Raw genomic sequence first — 20,399 nt, 5'->3', positions numbered from 1 at the left:
CTCAGTACTTCATCCCTGATGCTGACAAGGACATAAATTTTGCTGTGCAGCTGTAGACTCCCAGGAGGAGTTGGATTCACAAAATGCCATCTGCTGGTATTGTGGAAACAGTAAAATTTTCTATGCTTTTCTTTTATAATTTGGCCTGAAATAATAAGTATTTTTATAAAAGAAATATTTTTTTTTCTCTGCTATTTATCTCCAGAAGAGAGAAAGGGTACATTATTTTAAAACAAACTTTTGACTATTGTGTAGCTTTTTCTTTTAGGGTTGTTTTTTTGGGTTTGTTTTGTTTGCTTTTTTTTAATTGCAAAAATAAACTTGACAGTTATTGTAGTGTAGAATCAAAATGCTAAGAGTTGGAAGGGACCTTAAGGATCATCTAGTCCCGTGGGCTGGGACACTTTTCCACTGGAACACTGGATTGGGGTGCTCAAGGCATTGTCCAGCCTGGCCTTGAACACTGGCATACTTGTATACTGGCATCCAGCAGTGTTCACAAATTGTACATCCAAGCCCTCTCCTTCCACTTTCTGTGACTGTTTTCACCACAGCATTTGCTATGGCATGGAACAAGTCAATATCATGGTGCTCACAAGAAACCCAGGGGTTTTTGGGCTGCAGCTGGGTATACACTCTTTCATCCCGCTTCTAAATGAGCCGTGAGTTGGAATCATTCAGCTGATACCTCAGTTCCACTGACAAAGAATGAAGTTTCAGTCCATCTAGCTTTGCCCTGATGAGGCACGGACCCTCCTGGGACAGTCCTGCTGATAGCAGGAGGGTGGGAATCAGGAATGCATGGGTTGGGTGTAGAGCCAGCAAGATTTCACTGCTTGCTTTGTGGGTGAGCCTGAATGGAGGTGGCTGGGCACCACTCCAGCTGTGGCATCTAGTCTAGATGCTTCATCTCTCTATAGAAGACTTGTTACACTATGACCTCATGAATACTGTTGTTCTTTAGCAAAGCTGTTTGGTTTGCTGGGTTTTTATGCTCTATCTCAGTTAACTAAACATTCCTTGCCAGTTACTCATTAAGATGGGCCACACCTTATGCTTTTTGACTGAGTCTGAGAAGGAGAGGTACAAGCTCTGAATACGTGTAGGTTTTTCTGCCTCCAGGTTGGTTTCTTTTCATATTGTGAGACCCTTTGGACTGTGCTTCAGGAGGATCTGCAGCCTTTGTCACACTGTTGTGCTCTGCAGTGGCTTTTTTTTTTTTTTGCTTAGAACTTTTGCAGTGAAGACAAGTTCCTGAAAAAGAGTTGATGAACCTGTTGTCTCTCTGGTCTGTTGGGTGTGTGAACTGTTCTGAAGAGTGCTGGAAAGCATAAGTGTGGTGAAAATGTGCAGTAGTGAACAGAAGCAGCAAGCTGACTTGCTTTGCTCCCTAATCTCACGCTGCTTCCTTTCCCTGTGGTGCCAGAAGTACCCCACCCTGCTTTCCTGCAGAGGTGCCTAACTTTGCTTGGTGCTTCTACCCTACTCAGCATACCCTGCACATGGGTTCCCTAGAGCGGATATAAAGTATGAATTCCTTACTGTTCAAATGTAGCTAAGTTAAAAAATTTCATATTTGAGCATCTGCTAAGAGAAACAAACTTTCTTGAAGATCTTAGGTTAATTGCTTTTCAATTGCATTGAACTTGCAGTCTTTTTAAAAGCTATCAGGTAGAAATGTGGATGGCTGCATGCAGCAGTCTGCATGTGTAATAGTTAACAAAAACACAACAAACCATGACAAAACCACAGAAACAAAAAACAGCACAGAACCTCATCATGTGAGTTTGTGTGGAGCTCTTTAGGTGTATTCTCTAGCTGTCACTGTCTGAGACCAGCGGAGAAGCATCAGCCCTGATATGTCATGCTGCAGTTAGTATATCTGGCCTCAGTCCACACTCCAGCCAAAAAAGGCAGTGCTCCTTGCTGCTTCTTTCTTTCTTTCTTTCTCATCCGGTGTCCTGGCACTCAAGTTTGTGTGGCTGTACAGTGAACTAGTTGAGGGGAAACGAATCCTCTTAAACCTTTCTATTTATTTGTTGCTATTGAATTAACTTTCAGTCAATTGATTCTTTGCTCTGGTTCTCAGTGCAGTCATGCAAGCCTGCTGCACAAGTAGTAGCATCAGCCCAAGAGAGGGGAGGAGGTTGGAGGGGGATGTGATGTTGGGCTATCCCTCCTGGTAGGTCCTTGAATTTAGAGAGTGGTGGCATCTGCTGCAGTTGTGCTTGCTCTGTGTCTATGCACATGTGTTTGTACGTGTACTGTGTATGGGCAATGTGTTCTTACTAAGGGCATATTTATACTGGTGCTGAAGTGAGATCCAAACAGGGAAGCCAAAGCAGGCTGAAGAGAGCAGAAGTATGGAGACAGGAGCCCTGTGTGTGAGCATGTGTAAGGTCACACTTGGTGAAAAAGTTTGGATGTGAGCTAGTTTGGATGTAAAGTGTAAAATTTGCAGAAATGTGATACTTGCTCTTAGCACACCTTGGAGCCTTTGTAAAGTTTGTTAGCAGTTCTGACAGTTTTAACTAGCTCATATTTGGGAAAGGATTGCTGCACTTAGCTGCCAGCAGCCAGCTTCTAGCCTTCCAGAGGCCTTTCCCAGTACACGAAGGTCAACAGGGACCAAGAGTAAATCTCTCATAAATCTCATCACCTATGATGACATAGTTGTTCTAGTGAGCAAAAGCAGAGCATTATTTGGGACTTAGTGTGTGTTTTGCAGGGGTGCTGCTGCAGCCTGCTGCAGTGTCTTTCATGCCAAGCTGGGGACATCGTGGCAGGGAGGTGGAGAATTGACTGGACTATGGAGCATGAGGTGGTCACTAATGTCTGGAGAGGTGCTGGGTGTATGGCTGCCAGTGGTGCTGTCCACGTGTTGGTAATGGGGTTGACACGGTTCAGCACCTTATTAACAGTTTACATCATGGGCCAGAGAGTACTGTCAGTGAGTTTATCACTGAAACAAACTGGGAGAGGAAGAATTGATTCATGTGCTGGAGGGCAGGGCTGCCATTCAAACCAGCAACCTGGGGCATGGGTTGACCAGCCTTCCCTACTTCTGCAAAGGAAGTACACCTGGGACACAATAACCCTGTGCAACAGGATGCGTTGGACTAGACAGCAGAAAGGAGCTGGAGGTCCTGTAGACTGGCTGAACATGAATCAGACAGTGTTTCTGTGGTTCTGTGAAATGAAAATGTGTTCTAGAGACCTGAAAAAAGTACAGAATAGTAATGCTTGGGAAGTTCATAATCCGTGTGAACAGAATAATTCATGAATTTGTGGAGGAAAGGTGTATGATCATGGGAGGTTTGCTTGCCCTGGGGAAGGCAAGTGGATATGAAGTGTAAAGGCTGCATGCATTTTTATTATTTAATGGCTTCCAGGAGTGTTTTAGCTGGAGTCCTGCACTGGTGATTTCTTTCTCCATACTGAGGGTAGAAACACTTGCAGCTTTTTTCTTTTTGCTTTCTGAAGTGTCCTGTAAGCAAGATAGGGAAAAGAACAGTGGCGTTCTGTTTGTGGTTATGAAATATATCCTGATAGATAATACACAGAGGTTGCTTCAGGGTGAGGATAATATATTTTAAGCAGGAAGGAATGGGGGAGTTGCCTTTTTTTTCCATTACAGGAGAGTATAAATGTAATGGGTGTGAAGTAGTGGGTTTTTTGTTTTTTTTTTTTTTGGTTACAGTGGCTGGATATGAGGTTACAGTATTTAACATGTCCTAGTACTTCTTTTAATGAAGTTCCTTGCAACTGTTTTTGTTTTCCAGCTCCTTGCAAGTGTTCATTAATAGCACAGCGGGCAGAGCTCTGTACGTTGATGAAAAACTATCAGCAAGCTCTTCACGACGCGGACATCCTGTGCCGGAACAAACCCCACTGGCCCGCGGTACGGTGCTTGCCTCTTGTAAAGACCAAAATGAAAACTGCTTCTTCTCAGGGCTTCTCTCTGTGCCGGGGACAGTGCTGCTGGGGTTGTAGTTGGAAGACCACCGTGGCATTTAACAGGGCCAGAAACATCTTAGGTCTGGAAGGTCCTCAGAATCTCTCCAGCTGGTGGGATGTTGGTGGTGGGCAGCTGGTGGCATGGTTTTGTTCATGCTGATGGCTATTACCTCTTACAGCTTGTGCTGCAGCTTGGCAGCAGAATCTGTCCATAAGGCTCCAGCAGCCCAGGATGGCTCTGCAGGTCCCTCTGGGATGATGTATTCCCAGGAAGTGGCTGGCTATGACAGCCTTCTGGTCAATGTGTTTTTCTGAGGAGCCACCCAGACTGTATTTCAGGATTATTTTATTTCCCTCTTTAGTCCTAAAATTTCACATCTGTGATGTCTACCTGTGTCATGGTGTTTCATGCAGGGGTTGAGATTTTTTTATTTGTAACCAAAGGATGTGATACAAGGAGCAATGGGCAGTTTGAAGCAAGTATCAGAAATTATGTTAGGAGATAGAAATGGAAGCATATGGTGCCCATCATTACTACTGGTTGCCTGAGGCTTTACTGGGTGTCCATCAGTTCACCCCGCCTAGGATTCCAGCTGCAGTCAGTCTCTCTCCTATCAGTAGCAACCTGCAGCACAAGTTTGAGCATATAAAGCCTCTGGCTGCTTTCTGGGGAGAGCGTAGCATGGAGAATTGTGGAAGGATTTTGGGCAGACATTGTCTTCCTGTGGAGACTAAGGAGGTGTTGTATAAATGCCTTGGCCTCCTGCCTGAGCAAGGAGGGCTGTGCATCTAGTGCTCCATTCCCAGTCAGGGATGATGCAGGGCAGGCAGAGAGGTGCTGTCTGAAACACCGAGTCTCTGGCGAGTTAGGTTACTGTCTCTGAAGGCTGTCTCTCCTGTCACCCGTTAAAACCTTTCATTTTGGAAGGCAGTTCATGATCTTTCCCTGCATCCAGTTTTCTTCTCTATATCAGATAATTTCTCATTAAGTCAGGAATCCCATCTCAAGTGATGCTGGCTGGGTTTGTGTGCAGAGGGAGAAAAATTACTTGGGCATGTTCAGATGTTTTCTGGAAGTGTCTCCTGTTTGTCTGAATCCATGGAAATGCGATGTGTGTCAGTTGTAGGCGGATAAAGGTTTCATTAATCACATCTCTGAAGAATGTTAATTGAAAACGAAATTTATCATCATGGCGTAACCAGCAGCGTCTTAGACGTACTTCACTTGTGCTTTCATGTTTGTGACATGGACATAAGCTGTGCTGACCAGAGTCCATGTTCTCCAGGAGCTCTGGGCATCTGCTTTGTTTTGTCTGTTGCAGTGTCTCATTCAGTGGCAGAGATTAGCTCAGACATTTGCTGTGTAGTTAGAAAAAAACAAATGCAACATAAAATTAAACTTAATTCTGGGAGTAGCTCCTAGGATGCAAGTGTTCACCTACCAGTATCTTTGGCTTATTGGTAACAGATGTAGGGGCTTGCTGAGCTACTGGTGAAACTCCTTGGTATGCTGGAGTCATTGGAGCTGTAGATAAATTGTAGATAAATTTCAGTTGCTATGAAAACCGGGTCCTTGGACTCTGTAAGGCAAGGAGATATTTCCAGTTGTGTTTTTATATGGAGTGTAGACTGAGGTGCCCTCCTTCCTGCTGCTCGTGGTCCTGCTTGGATCTCCCATCCAGTATGATGTTTGTCAGGGATATATGAAAATAGGAAAGGGAAGGTGGCAGCGGTAGTCTCTGAACTATAGGGGCCTCTAGTCCCTGGGCCTAACTCCAGGTGTTGGATCTTTAGGTACTTTGTCTGTGGACAGCCCAGCTGAGTCCTCCTTTGCAGGCCAGATAAGGACATTGCTCTTATGGCTCCAAAGGATGAGCCCAAACAAGCTTGTAGGCTCCCCAGTGCAGTGCAGTAGTGCTGACAGTGATGGCAGGTGTGTAAAAGGTGATTTGGAGGCTGTGCAAGCATCCAGGTAAGGTCAGGGTCAGGCCTCACAGTATCTCTCTTCTTACTGCAGTGTGAAAAAGAAAAATGTATCTTGCCTGGAGAGAATTGATGTGTACTGAGACTTTTTGTGCAGGTCACCAAATGATAATTATGTTAATTAACCTGGCCTGTGCAGTGCTTGCTACTTACTTTTGGCATGAGCCTCCTTCTTCCAATTCCAGTGGAATGGTGAAGATCTTGACAGGTCTCAGCTTGGGTGGCAGTATTGAAAGAATGAGGGAGTTACTTGCTCAGGAAGATTATATGATACTTCATCTTTCAGCATTATTATGAAGGAAGAAAAGTGAATCTGCTTATCTAGCCAGTCTCTTACATGAATGAAGCTATACTTTCAGTCCAGCGTAGAGTTCATGTGGGTCAGGGGAGGACTTGTAGAGCACACTTCTGTCTAATAAGCAAGAGGGGAGTATTTATATGCACACTTAGTTTCTTTTCATTGTAAAGGAAGTAATTTCCATGGTCAGATCAGAAGTGTAGTTTGATATCTGCAGGTAAGTTCAGAGGCAAGGCATTCCTCTGTTGCTACTAGTAACAAGAAAAGTGGGATTTAAGCTGGCTGCTGACCTGTTGGCCATTGGATGTTTTACTCCAGAACACGGGAGAAGTAGGGTGGGCTAAAATGTTTCAGGTCAAGCATTGGTACGTTGCCCTAAATTCATTATGTTTTTGGGCCAAATAAAACAGGTGAAAAATTATCTCTGTCCTAGTAAGACATCCAGGAGAAGTGACTATCATGAACTCTCTCAGCTGCCACTTCCAGGGTGCCCTGTGTCACTGCCTTTTCTCTGCAGGTGCATTACTTTTTGAGTTTGTTTTGGTATGTGAAACTGTTCTCTGGTGTATCCAGGCATAGTGGGATGTGTAATAGACTTTATCCCTGGGGGGAAAATGCCCCTCCTTACTACAGCTCTTCTCTTAGGAAATGAGCAATGCCTTTGGCAAGGGATGATGCAGCAGAGGGTTCCTGAGGAGTCTTTTTCAGCAGATAGGACTGTTTCTTTCAGTCACACATGTCAAAGAGGTTGTTACCCCAAAAGCATCTTATTCTTCACCTGCAGAATGTCTTGAACTTTCAGGTTTGTTTTCAGGCTCTTCAGAAATGATCTCTAGATTTGTACATTTCCTTTGTGTGAACAGGGCCATTATGTGAAAGCAAAAGCTCTTTCTGGATTGGAAAGGACTGAGGAAGCATTGAAGGAGTTTCTTTATTGTGTTGCCTTAAATCCTGAATGGAGCTCAATGAAGAAAGAAGCCCAAAAGGTATAAAATGCGTTTGCTGGCTGCTTGGCCATTGTGCTGCTTTTAATCCCACAGCCAAGTAAAATTCATGGTATTTCAGGTGATAGTAAACACCCACAAGATAGTTTGATCCCGTAGATTCTCCAGTCTCTTCCTTTTTAGCATTATGCTGTGTGAAGCACTTCTTGGGTTTGGTTGGTTCCTCACCCAGAGGGATTATATATTTGTGAATTCCACTGTGCAGGCTTGAGGCCGCTAATTTTATACCCATCAGAAAATTACTTATATGGGAAGTGGCAGAGGATTGAGAAGAGGAAGCTGTGTGCTGCCCTGTCCTGGAAAAATCCCACAGTCTGTGTAGCATTTGTTCCTTATGGGAAGTTAGACACATTAAGTGCTAACAGCCCATCATCAGGTTCTATGTGACCATCCATACAGGCAGCTTTTTCATAAAAATGAGACAAGGATTTGGCAAGATGCTTGGTGGGGACTGGTGAGAGGGGGGAATAGGCTCTACACAGCTTTAAGCTAGGGGTTAAATCTGCTTGAGGATGGAAGAGATGGATGTAGAACACAAGGAATGTTTAAATACATCTCTCTTAACTGGTTTTGATGGGAGAGCATGGTCTGAAGACTTCTGGAGGCAGTGTCAAAATGGAGATGGGTAGGATCAGGAGAAGGTTGCAAGATACGGCTGCCCTGGATGCTCCTGGGGAGCAGAAGCCTTTGGTAAGGGGTGGTGGGCACCAGAAGAGCACCTTGAAATGTGACTATGGCTGTGGTGGGCACTGCCATTCAGGTTTCCCATGGGCATTGGGGAATGCAGGATGTCTTGGACATTGCAAGTTTCTTGGCATCTAGAAACTATGAAGTTTTTACATTTGTGTTCACACAAACATAAATATCTATGTTGTAATTATTACTTTTTCTTTTTCTCTCTCTCTAATTGACTAGATAATGTGTGAGATGTTTTTCCCAGCCTTTGAAAATGTGCATGATAGTCTAACAGCACCTTTCTCTAGTCGAACATCCCATACAAGATTGAAACCTGCATTTCTGAGTAGCATAAACACACAGTCACCTGTGGAAGATAACTCTGTTGCTGGGTCCTCAAAGGTAAAGCAAAAAAGTGTTTCATATAAAAATACCAAAAATAGCTCATGGATCTTTCTGATCTGTGTGACATTGTCTTTGTCTGCACATGTGTAGGCACTTACTTTCATGGTAAGCCTGTTCTCTCCATTGCTGTTGGATCTCTTACTGGGATGTACTTCCTCAGAAAAATAAGAGAGTGAACTTTTTTCTTCAGAGAACAGTATGATGCCTTCATGTGAGGTTCAGTTGTGTTTGTGGTTTTTTTCTACTGCAGATTTTAGTATGACAGGAACATAATTTCTAGAGACAGGAGCTGTAAGGAGAGACATGGTCATACTTCATGCAGTTGGGAAGTGACCTTTGATACAGACCTTTCTCCATTGCTAGGCTCCTTGTGGGAACATTGATCTATTGCTGGTAAAAGTAATAGATGAAAGCGAACCAAAATTGTCTCATGCTGTATATAACTGTTCTTACTCTTTTAGGATACTATGTTCAGGTTAACAAAAACCCCGTCCCAAGAATCTGATGTATTCAGAAACACTGATTCTTCTGTTACCCATCACGTTCTGGATCTCTACTTTGATGACAACAAGAAGTCTTTGGGAGCTATTCTCTCCAGTTTACCTGGGGTTGGCTTAAAAAGAAAGCTGTCCAGTGATACGAGGGATTTGCAGAGTTTGGATGTCCCCAGTAAGATTCTTAAAAAAGGTTTGTGTTATGGCTTAGAAAAGCAATTTCTCTTGCACATACTGAAAAACTGTGAACTTCTTTACTCCTCCTTTTTTATAGGGGTCAGTAAAATATTCCCTACAGGAATTGGGTTAATACTTTGTTCTCTGGTGTGTCTGTGTCTGCTCTAACAACCTATTTACCTTATTCCAGAGCAGTTTAAGTTTATTGACTGAAAACTGTATTTTTCTTTCTCAAATGGGCCATTTCCAATGTAAGGTCTGTCTGATCCACTCATAGTGTAGTCTTCTGTTGGTAGTGCCATTTCCATTTTCTAGGTCTCAGATATAGCTGAATTTCATTGTCTTTCTATACGGTTGAAAAATGAAGTAAGCCTGGAAATTAATCTTCAACTGGCATTAGAAATGGTCACATGCAACTTTACATGAAATTTTCCAAGCAAACAAAGAAGCCTTTTAAAGGGTAATTAGCCCCCCCAGCCCCAGTTTTCTGTTACTTGATAGCTGTGCTTACAATTTGTATGCTTCTCAAGCTTCTAACAAAGACCTCCAGAGTGGCTTTAGTACTCAGGGCTGAAAATGGTGAAGGCAATACTTCATTAAGTAGTGTAATAACTGGTTAATGTAGACTTTGAAAATGTTGCTGTGCTGGTGTGAATTTTTTCCCTTAAAGAAAAAAAAAGCAAACAAACAGCCCACACCTTGATGAGTTTGACTTCTGCCTGAAAATGTTACAAGTCTTCAAGTACAACTGTCTGTCTTGGACCTCTACAAAAGATCAGTATATAGCCAGTTTCTGATCACGTTGCTGTGGAGGAAAGAACCCTGTACTTGCCTGTGAACTGCAGACTCAGTAAATAGATTGTGAAATCTGACCCACCTGTATCTTCACAGGGAAGGCCAGAGATTGTTTTACCCATAAGCACTAATTTCTGGTCTGTACTAGGTCTCAGTGCCATGTTACTATTTGCAGAATTAACACAGCCAGGTCCTTGCAATTACTAAATGCTAACATATGAGATGTAGGTTAAAGATAGCACTGTTTTGCTTTGTAGGCCAAACACCACCTATGTTGTCTGTGCCCAAGATAAACCAGATGCTGAGCCTAAGTTACTCTTTAACAAAGCATCCTAGTGTTTTAAGTTAACACAAAAAGTAGAGCTTTTTAATGGTCAAGAATTTGGTTAATAAAAAACATGTGGAGGCAGCAGTCATGGCTCTGTTGCAGCTCATCACAAAGATGCAAATTGTAAAAGAAGCTGCAGAATTTGCTTGTGTAAATGTCAACAGAAGCTGGAGCTGATAGCTTTTGAACCTAAATTATGCTGCTGTGAAATTTGAAGTGCTTACCCTTAAAGTGAGTTTAACCTAGAGATAACAAATGAAAAAAAAAAAATCCCCAGAAATCAATCTGGGTAGAATTATAAGTGAAGTGTGTTGCCTCTATGTTTGCAGATTGTTGAGCCTACTAAAAGCTGTGTTAGCTAATGCAGCTCCAGTAGGCCTTTTAAGCTGTCTGAAATTTGGGATTTCTACAACAACCTAGTGTAAAAAAAATGTAAGCCTTTTTATATTTGTAAGAAAAATTACCCCTGCTGAGAAATGTATAATAAACTGTGATGAAATATTTTGACTGTGTGTAAACAAATTCTGGACTTAATGTACTTGAAAACATCTGGCCTGGCTGATGTGGGGGTGGTGGTGGGAAAGCAATAGCAGAATATTTTAAAAACTAGTCTAGAAAAACCCACAATGCAGTCAGTTTTGGAGAAGCAAATAATGGGTGTTCAACTCTGAAGTGTTGTCTCTGGCCACAGACATCATCCTCTGCTCTCCAAAAGATCTCCTGCTAAAAAATCTAAAACTTAGATGGGAGGTATGTTTGTTGCAACAAAACTTCAGGAAAAAAAAAGTGCATCGGATTTTTTATGGAAAGTGTAAAGAGCATTAGAAAGTGCAGTAATGCTTACATCTTTACTATAATAATCTTCTTGACTACTTAGATGGAGATGTTTTACCTGAAAACACCACTGACACTTCAAGTGAAATACCAACAACTCTGGTGGATGCGTCGGACTTTGAGTGTTCCCTCTGCATGAGGTATGACTGTGTTGACCTGGCATTAACATAACAGGGCCTCTCTAGCTTCTGAAAAAAGTTATCATGGTGTAAGAAACCTGCTAGAGAATGTCTAAATCATTACTCTCTTCCTTTTTGCTGAATCTTACATCTGGTGTATCTTTACAGATGTGGTTTTCTCCATTATGTATGTGGTTCTCCACTGTTTACACTTGTAAAAATGAAAACCTTTTTAGAATCCTTGGATAATGCTATCACCTGTGCTTTATACAAAAGCAGAAAGAAAAAAAGAAAGAGCTATGACTAGTCCCTCCTCTCCACACATTGTTTTTGTTGGCAGCTTAGCTTTTCTTCTTCCATGTTTTCATGTTAAGGTTGTTCTACGAACCTGTTACCACACCCTGTGGACACACCTTTTGCCTCAAATGCCTTGAGCGTTGCCTTGACCATAATCCGCTTTGCCCCCTCTGCAAGGAGAAGTTGTCAGAAGTAAGTATGTCCTTGCCCCAGTTAACAAAACTGCACAATCCTGTGTTCTTCTGGAAAGGTCTATATGGAGATTTTCTATGCTCTACTTGTGAGCTGCATCCAAAGCAGCGTGGCCAGCAGGGTGAGGGAGGTAGTTCTGCCCCTCTGCTCCTCTCTGGTGAGACCCCACCTGAAGTGCTGCATCTAGCTCTGGGTTCCCCAGCTCAGGGGAGCATCTCCAGAGAAGGGCCATGAGCATGGTCTGGGGCTGGAGCCACCTCTCCTATGAGCAAAGGCTGAGAGTTGTGGTTGTTCAGCCTGGTGAGGAGAAGGCTCTGGGAAGACCTGATCTCAGCATTGCAGTACTTCAAGGGGGTTTATAAAAAATATAGGGATAGGCATTTTAGTAGAGGGTTAATGCTTTTGAAGTGAAAGAGAGTTGAAGAGATTAGATGCAAGTAAGAAATTTTTTACCATGAGGGTGATGAAACTGGAAGAGGTTGCCCAGGGAGTTTGCAGATTCTCCATTGCTGGAAACATTAAAGGTCGTACTGGATGGGGGGCTCTGAGCAGTCTGATCCATTTGAATCTGATGCATTTGTCCCTGCTCACTTGAAGGGGTTGGACTAGATGACATTTAAAGGTCCCTTCCAGCCCAAATTTCTGTGATTCTGTGAAACCAGAACAAGACGGTACTGACAGCATCAAGCTATGCACAGACATCATTTACTCAGGGTTATATTTGGCATTTTTTGGAATGCAAGTGGATTTACTGGTTCTTAAAGAAATGGAGGCTTCCAGTATCACATTAGACTAATGCCTGGGTCCCTCCAGCCATAGCCATGTTCATACCAAATTTCTGGTTTGTGTGGAAGCAGTGGTGTATGAAGAATGGTTACTCCTTGGTCAACACTTGTCAGTAGCAGACCTGAGGTATCCCCTACATGGCATGTCTTGGCAGTAAGCTGGCAGCTGTAGGTGAAAAAGGTACGCATGTCTTTGCAAAAGTGGGGGATGGACTGCCTTTTCTTCCTGGTAGTACAGCTTCTGCCAAAAAAGGATATGAGGTTACAGTTAAAAGGACAGTGGGATGAACCACATAGGCTGAAGTAGAAGTTTTGGTACCTGGAGGCTGGAAAGGGTGAAGAATCTGTACAGTCCTAACTAATGTGCACTTTGGCCTCAGGGAAGAATGGGCTGGGAGGAAGAGATGTTACTTGTCTTCTTGATACCAGACTTAAGAGTTGACTCTTCCTTGTAGTTTCTGGCAAGCAGAACTTACAAGAAGACCGTCCTTACAGAAGAGCTGATAGTCCATTACTTGCCAGAGGAATTATCTGAAAGGAAGAAAGTTTATGAGGAAGAAATGAAGGAATTGTCAAAGTAGGCTCTCTTTATACTACTGACAGCTGTTACAGAAATGTGTTTTTCAATCTAAATTACTGAAGATGATTAATTTGCTTACGAAAATGCACCAAAGGAATGAATTTGTAACACATTGCCAGTTGATTTTGTAATTTTGACATGTATGTTGCAGATAAACAAGTAACAAGGTGCTTGGATGGTGGAGCAGCACAGCAATATTCTTAAAATAAAGATAATTGCTTTTTCCTCTGAAACAACATAATAGCTTTAGAAGTTACACAGTGGGGTTTTCTGGGAATAGAATTCAAATTATCAATGGGTTATACTTCAGGTCAGGAGAAGTTCAGGTATCCAGTTTTGTCAGTGACTTGTGAATGTTGTGCTGTAACTCAGCTAAAAAGTAAAGCAAAACATGCAGTTAATCCCAAAAAAAATCAGATGGATTAATGGGCTTTGAAATCAAAGGGGTTTACTTAGTTTGGGGATTCTCTGCACTCTTGCTTTGAACATGGCTATTTCTTAAGAGCTTTGTTACAGTGAAAAGTTGTCAACAAAACCTTGCCATGTATCTAAGATGTATCCCTATGCATTTTTTTGGGAAATTGGCTCTTTCTTGACTTTTTGCTCTAAGGAAGTAAGTAGGTTAGAGGGATTGTTTATTTAATGTATTAAGGAAAAGAGTACTGAAATATTGTTTGTCTTGTGAAAATGGCAAACCTTGAAGAGATCTGCATTTACAAAGATTGAGTCTAAGGAAGCCATTTGTCTTGTATTAAGGATATATGCTGAATATAGCAGCACCCAGAAAAAGGGTGATTTTTTTTTTTAAACCATTTTCTTACAGTTTGAATAAAGATGTTCCCATCTTCGTCTGTACCATGGCCTTTCCTACCATCCCTTGTCCACTCCATGTCTTTGAACCTCGTTATCGCCTAATGATAAGAAGATGCATGGAAACTGGTACCAAGCAGTTTGGCATGTGCTTAGCTGATGAATTAAAAGGGTAAGGAGATGAGCTGAGAACGTCCTGTTGTTGCCAAGACTGCTGTGAGCTAATGGAATACTGCAGCACAGTATACTTGTCTCCCCAAACCACTGTGGTTCCTTCCAGTCCTATATGAACCAGTTCTAAAGTTGCTTACTTCTTAGTTTTGGACTTTAAACGTTCCTTTTTACACATGGATGTACTTTTATTATTCCCCTGTTGGATAACATCAAGAATGCAACTCATCCTGCTACTACAGGCTCCAAAAATAGCATTTAATTGGCTGTGTCTTTGGAAAGCTTGCTGGGCTGTTTTTGTTCCAGCGCAAACTGACTGTCTGGGTAAGGTTCCCCCTCTGTCTACTCAGTTAAAAAAGCAAAACAAAACAAAAATAAGGCAAAATATCCAGGCTTCCCATTGCTTTCCTGAAAGAGTGGTATCATTTTAATGAGACAAAGTATACCCTTGGCTGAGAAGTCTGTTTTGCTGCTGAATGTTGAATTTGAATGTTTGTCTTTACTGCTGTGTTGTAATGTCTAAACTATTTGCAATGAGTGGGTTACATTGTCTTCTATATGATCATACCTTTCATTCATTTTCGTGAATTCTGACACTGATGTGTTTCCAGCTCCCTATGCAGAGACTGACTAGATTAAAGGTCCCTTACAACACAGAACTATTCTCCAATTCTACGAAAGCCTTCAAGTTTAAGTATTTCACAGATAATGGGATTTTGAGACCATGCTCATGGGAGAAGCATGAGGTGATCTTAAGACGTCTGCCTTATGAAATGCAGTAGTTGCTGACTTCAGAAGCTACATTGGCAGGCTGTAGAATGGATAACAAACATGGGAATTTTTAAGAATGCATTAGACAGGCATCCTCAGGAGCAGCATTTTTGTATGTGATCATCGCTGGAGCTGAGAGGGGGGCAGTCATTACTGAGGCTTGGCAGCCTTTTCTTGGCCACTCCATGCTTCTTGGAGGGGGGGAGGAGGGGATTTTATTTTTCTCCCAGGCTGGACAGTAAGGTAGCTATAAGAATGCAGGAGATACTGCAGCTTCCAGTCAGCTGTGGTTGTGCTGCAATGCCATTTGGCATGCTGTCAGTACTGCACTCTGGAGTTCAGACTCCAGAAGCAGTGGATGTTCCACAGTCCCTTTCAGGCCTACTACCAATTTTCTGAAAGTGAATACTTGTGAGAGTGAGGACAGAATTACCCTAGGACTTCAGTGATAATTCTGCTTACATCCCTGCAGGCTTTTGGAAGAGCCAAATTTATATGGAATCAGGTATAATGATACAGAGGGCCAAGGTGTTACAATCCCCAAAACACAGTAACTGTTTTTTTAGATAACATCATGAAATTAGATTCAGTATGGTTAGATTTATATGTCCTGTCTGAGTTACTACAATAATTAAACTTTTTTGAGCATGATAACTTAAACACTGAAGCACAGGAAACCTTCATGTGCAGACACCTGGCAGGCTGTTCCAGCTTCTTACACAAGTAAAGAAGTTCTTCTGTTTATTCAAAATTGCGAAATCAACTTGGGAATACAAGAAGCAGGGAAACTTGTTTTGCCTCATCTACTGAAACACTGATACATACCTCCCTTGAAAAACACAGTGACAAAGCATGTTTAGTTCATTACCTTCCTCTGTTTTATTTCTCCATTTTAACTTATAATTGGTAAACAATATAAGCTCTTAATGTTGTCAGCACATTTTATGCCTGTCTCCAGGTGCTTTCTTGTCTCTCTGGTTCAGGTCCCTGTCTACCCAAAAGTAACTCCTCTAAGAACAAAAAATCAAAAATCCTCACTTCTATATTAATTTCTAAATCCAGTATGAATGTCACTAAAATCATTAATTAAAAACAATTTTTATGTAGTTGTTTAAGTAGTGTATAGTGTAATATTGCTATAATAAACTAACAGACTTGTTTGTTTTTTTTAAATCAGTCTTACTGGTAGAGCACCAGGACTTAGCTGTGTGCAGCTCTGCTCCTTGTGCTCTTCCTGGATTTTTCCTGTACACTGGCTGGGAGGGAACAGTTATTCACAGTGGTGAGCTTCCCCCCCACCCCTCCCAAACCCATGATTTCTGGTAGAGCAGAAACAGGAGTAATTTCTTCATCACACCATTGTAAGAATGGCCAAGCCCTAGCAAAACAATCATTTCCATGATAAAGAATTTATCAGACCCTGCAAGGTTTGGTATCTTGAGATGAGACTAGATACAGTGCTTTCTCCTGCCTAACAGTAGGCTGAGGTGTAGACCTGCAGGAGTATTGTGGTGAAGAGTCATTGTGCAATCAGCCTCTCTAGTGAAATCACTGCACCACAAAGGTAGAGTTAAAGTAAGCATGATAAAGTAAAAGTTTATTGTGTGCCTATTTCCAGGGTGTGATTAAAACCTGTGCCTACTCTAAATATAGTGGATATAAATGTGCTTTTGTGAAGAGGCTATTTTGGGTTTGATTTGACTTTTTTTTTTTTATTTAAAGGAAACGAATGCAAGAAAATACTTTTTATACAGAAAGCCTTTTACTTCTAAAGCCTGCAATCTTCTACTTACACCTTGGAGTAGAGAGATAGCCCTCACAGCCATGTGTTTGTTCCTCAGTTTCTGTACTTCCTTACAGTATCTTTACCCATCTTGTTTTCTTTGCAAACCAGATGAATTTGCCACCAGCAGCTGGCAACTCCCAGCATGAAAATGTGCTTCATTTAGTTTCCTGTCCCTTTCCAACCCTCCTACCCCACAAACCTGCCCTGAAAATGCTGCTGCAGGTCCTCTGAGGGAAGGCAGAAAGGGTGGGGGTTGTGTGGCTTATGTGAATAAGCAGAAATGTATTGTCACCAAAGCAGAATCCTCTTTCAAGTAAGAAATGGTGAATTAGGCCCAGTATTTGTCCTGATGTCTATAAACACTTGTTGATGACTTCCGCTTTTATGCCCTTCTGTCATTTCAGATTTGCAGATCATGGCTGTATATTAGAGATCAGGGACGTAAAGTTTTTTCCTGATGGACGCTCAGTTGTTGATACAGTTGGTGTCCGTCGTTTTAGGGTCTTAAGCCATGGCCAGCGAGATGGATATAACACAGCAAACATCGAGTATCTTGAAGATAAAAAGGTGATCTATGGTGCAAAGTTATTCATACCCATGTATTGCTGGATTCACTTAAATAGCCTTTCCTTGTTGCATTTCAAGCTAGCTGTGCATTATTTTTAAGCCAATATCATTACAAATACACTAAAGCTCTGTTTTAAAAAACATGGAACAAACTTTGTATCTTCTTTCCCTTTCTTCCTTTCTTCCCTTGTAATTTTCTCTGCCTAAAGTGTTACACTGCTTTCATGGATCTCAAAGTAGCTTCTAGGATGCTGAGGTCATGGTGTGTAGGTGAGGTCAGAGTAACATTTTAAAACTGGTACAGAATTTAAAGCCTTCTAAAAGCACATGCTCCTGTTGGTGGAGAACTGACTGTTCTCTTGCACTGAACAGACAGTTGACACACTTCATATGTCCTCCCAAGTTCTCATTTACAGAACAGGTCCTCAAATAAATGTGGGAGTCTGCTCTTAAAATGAGTTCTTTGGGATACGTAGTCAACCATGCCCTGTAAAAGCATCCATTAGAAATGACTGAGAGCAGAGAAATGCAGAGAGGGGAGTAGCTTTTAAAAACAAATCCTGTTAGCAAACCTGCATCAAGGCAGGTGTTTGTAATGGGTGTTGGCCAAAGGCTGAATTTTTTGGCCGTCCTTTGTGGTTCATCTTCAGATGGTGTCTTTAAAACCTTGGTAACTGTTAACATTGAGTTTATCAGTCATCTCCTGTCACCTGATGAAGTCAGTTTGGTCATACAGCTCTAGCACACTCTCACAGTTGAAGTGAAAGTCTGTAAGCCCTTAGCAGTGCTTTTCTAACCTGTGCACAGTGATGCAGTTGTTTGCCAGGGCACAAAAGGTTGAGCGCATGGAGGTGCCCTTGGCTGTGAAAGGCCGGAATAGGCAATCTGCTCAGAGTGAGGGCTGTGCTCTGTTTAATTCCCTGTGAAGAGTAGTGGAACTCAGGTATATAGGCATTGTTTATAGATGGTGCCAGAGATCCACCTCTTCATAATTAGTGAGATTTACCTTGTCTCACATTGTAGGCTGGTGTCTGTTCAGTGCCCTACATCCATGATATGTCTGGTCAGAAATCTCAGTGCAAATATACCTGTTTTATATGCTCTTAGATAATTACCTTAAGATGAGATTAATTGCTCTCTAGAACTGTTTCTCCTTGGTTGTGAAGGGTATCCAGAGCATCTAGATCAGATGTGTATCTGAGCAAGTAGCATAGGTGAAATCACCTATGTGATGTGCACATGTTAAAGGGGAAAGAAACCCGAACAACCCCAAACAAAAATCCAGAATCAAAACCCCCACAAATCACCAATTTGTAGTGGCTTTTGCTTATGTTTTTTTTTTTTTCTTCCCCCTAATAGCTAATAGTAGGCCTGTGCAACTAAAACACTCTGCTCCAATGAGGGTGTTTCTTCATGACTGTTTCTGGTATTGGGAAAGGATCACTTTCCCTGCTTCCTGCCTGCTTGGGTGTCTACCCTTCTCCTTCTCCTTGGCTGTCCTACCATGGCCTTAACACTTCTATAAAACAGTGCTGGTCTCTTAAGTGCTGTAGCCCCCCCGTCTCTGTGCTCGGTGGCAGTAGTGTTTGTTTTGTTTTGCCAGATGATGTATCACTGTCCAGAGGTCATTCTGTGACAGGGACTCGAGACTGTAGGTTTGAGATGATAAATGTGTCCCAGGATTAGAGAGCATATTCCTCTATCTAGTATGCCAGCATTTAGGAATGGATACAAGTGAGGCAGTTACTGTTCCAAGAAATATCACTTCAGAACACCTAGGGGAGGGTAAAAAGACTCCAGCATCACAGGTTTGAAATCTGAGACTTAGGCACAGTTGGTTTAGATAAGGAGATTTGAACAGCTGTAGTCACTGCATTATTTTGCTTCTGGGGAAGCGTGTGGACTCCACAGTATCAAACCTGTTTTGTTCCATCTCCCTTCTTTTAACAATAAGGTTGAAGGACCAGAATATGAAGAACTTGTTCGCCTTCATGATTCAGTCTATGATCAAGCTGTTGCCTGGTTTACTTCTCTTAAAGACAATATGAAAGCGCAAATTCTCAATCATTTTGGATCTATGCCAGGAAAAGAACCAGAGCCACAGGTAATAAAACCTGCCTACTTATGCAGCCTTATTCTACACACAATTTTAACACTAGACTGTTCTCTGAGAGATTTTTGCTGTGGCTTTGCACATTCTAGACTCTTATTTACCTATTTTTGTTGTGTTGGCATGAAGCATGGTAAACAATGTAGCTTTGTAATTTGGTAGCTGAAGAGATAAGACTTAATGGTGTATATAGAGAAAGAGAATACCTGCAATTAAGTGTTCATTTATTGCTTGTTTTGTGGTGACTTCCTTACCAAATAGAAGGTGAGAAGGAAGGTGATGTTCTTCATGGGACTTCATTGATGTTCTTCATTGGTGAAAACATAACAGCATGTTTTTCCATCCTTCTGCAGAGCAACCCCAGTGGTCCTGCCTGGTACTGGTGGCTCTTGGCAGTGTTGCCTCTGGAAAACAGAGCTCAGCTGGCTATACTGGCTATGACCTCCCTGAAAGATCGTCTAATCGCCATCAGGCGTGTATTGATATTTGTGACTCGCAAAAGACCCAGATAACATGGACTTGTGTTGTGAGTGGGCACCAAAAACATCTCATGACAGGTTGTTCTGGGGGAGGGCAAAGGGGAGGGGTTGTTTTTTTTGTATTTTTTTAAGATTCTTTCAAAAAGGAACAGCCCTTTCTGACTGTGTCCTGCATCCATTGATTGCATTGGTTTGTTATCTGGGTATTCACCAAACCTTGCACATTCTCCTGTTGTCCTGGTGAAAACTGAGCCTCTACAGAGCTGCGCTACATTTAGAATGTAGCTGATGGATGTGGATAATTGCTTCAAAGTACTTAGATAGAATTGATGTTTCTAGCCAAGAGAATTAAATACTAGAGTAGTGCCATTGGCCTGCATGTGATGTGGATTTTCACTCAGTAGGAAGAGGAAACTGGACAGTGGATTGAAGAGGTGTTTCCTAGACTTTCTTGAAGGTAGTGAACAGAAGAGGAGTTACGCTGCCCAGCAAAAGTGTGCACGAGGACTATAACCAACAGTATTCTCTGTTAGTGAATTGGAAGGCAGTCTGTCATACTCCCACATCTCCTCTCTCTCTCTTCAGCAAATAACAGTCAGAGGAAAAAAGAGGTTAAGCCATTTGTAGTCAAGGCATCTGAGGATGTTTTATCAGACAGAATAATAGCTACTGAATAAGCACACTATTTGGTAGCCTTAGGTAATCCCTCCTTTGTGATTTACATGTTGTAGCAGAATAAGTATATACAAAATTTTTGGAAATACGTACTTTGGTTTCTTTGA

The 20,399-nt window shown here is 42.0% G+C and overlaps 1 protein-coding gene across 2 annotated transcripts in view; it reads left to right on the top strand.

Annotated features, from left to right (window-relative positions):
• Nucleotides 1-19,936, top strand: part of LONRF2 (LON peptidase N-terminal domain and ring finger 2) — a 30,714-nt gene extending 10,778 nt beyond the window's left edge. The window contains exons 2-12 of one of the 2 annotated variants that reach the window (XM_062515030.1): nucleotides 3,783-3,901; nucleotides 7,102-7,224; nucleotides 8,158-8,319; nucleotides 8,784-9,009; nucleotides 10,994-11,090; nucleotides 11,444-11,558; nucleotides 12,799-12,920; nucleotides 13,747-13,905; nucleotides 16,866-17,028; nucleotides 18,983-19,132; nucleotides 19,492-19,936. In XM_062515030.1, coding sequence (XP_062371014.1) covers nucleotides 3,783-3,901; nucleotides 7,102-7,224; nucleotides 8,158-8,319; nucleotides 8,784-9,009; nucleotides 10,994-11,090; nucleotides 11,444-11,558; nucleotides 12,799-12,920; nucleotides 13,747-13,905; nucleotides 16,866-17,028; nucleotides 18,983-19,132; nucleotides 19,492-19,650 — 1,595 coding nt within the window. In that variant the 3' untranslated portion in view covers nucleotides 19,651-19,936. Of the gene's footprint in view, nucleotides 1-3,076; nucleotides 3,902-7,101; nucleotides 7,225-8,157; nucleotides 8,333-8,783; nucleotides 9,010-10,993; nucleotides 11,091-11,443; nucleotides 11,559-12,798; nucleotides 12,921-13,746; nucleotides 13,906-16,865; nucleotides 17,029-18,982; nucleotides 19,133-19,491 lie in introns of those variants that run through there. The other variant, XM_062515031.1, reaches the window with a different exon arrangement.
• Nucleotides 19,937-20,399: the final 463 nt, after the last annotated feature.

This window comes from Cinclus cinclus, chromosome 2 (assembly GCF_963662255.1).
Source record: "Cinclus cinclus chromosome 2, bCinCin1.1, whole genome shotgun sequence".
NCBI lineage: Eukaryota > Metazoa > Chordata > Aves > Passeriformes > Cinclidae > Cinclus > Cinclus cinclus.
The sequence above is the reverse complement of the archived record's forward strand: the minus strand, read 5'-3'. Positions and strand labels throughout refer to the sequence as shown.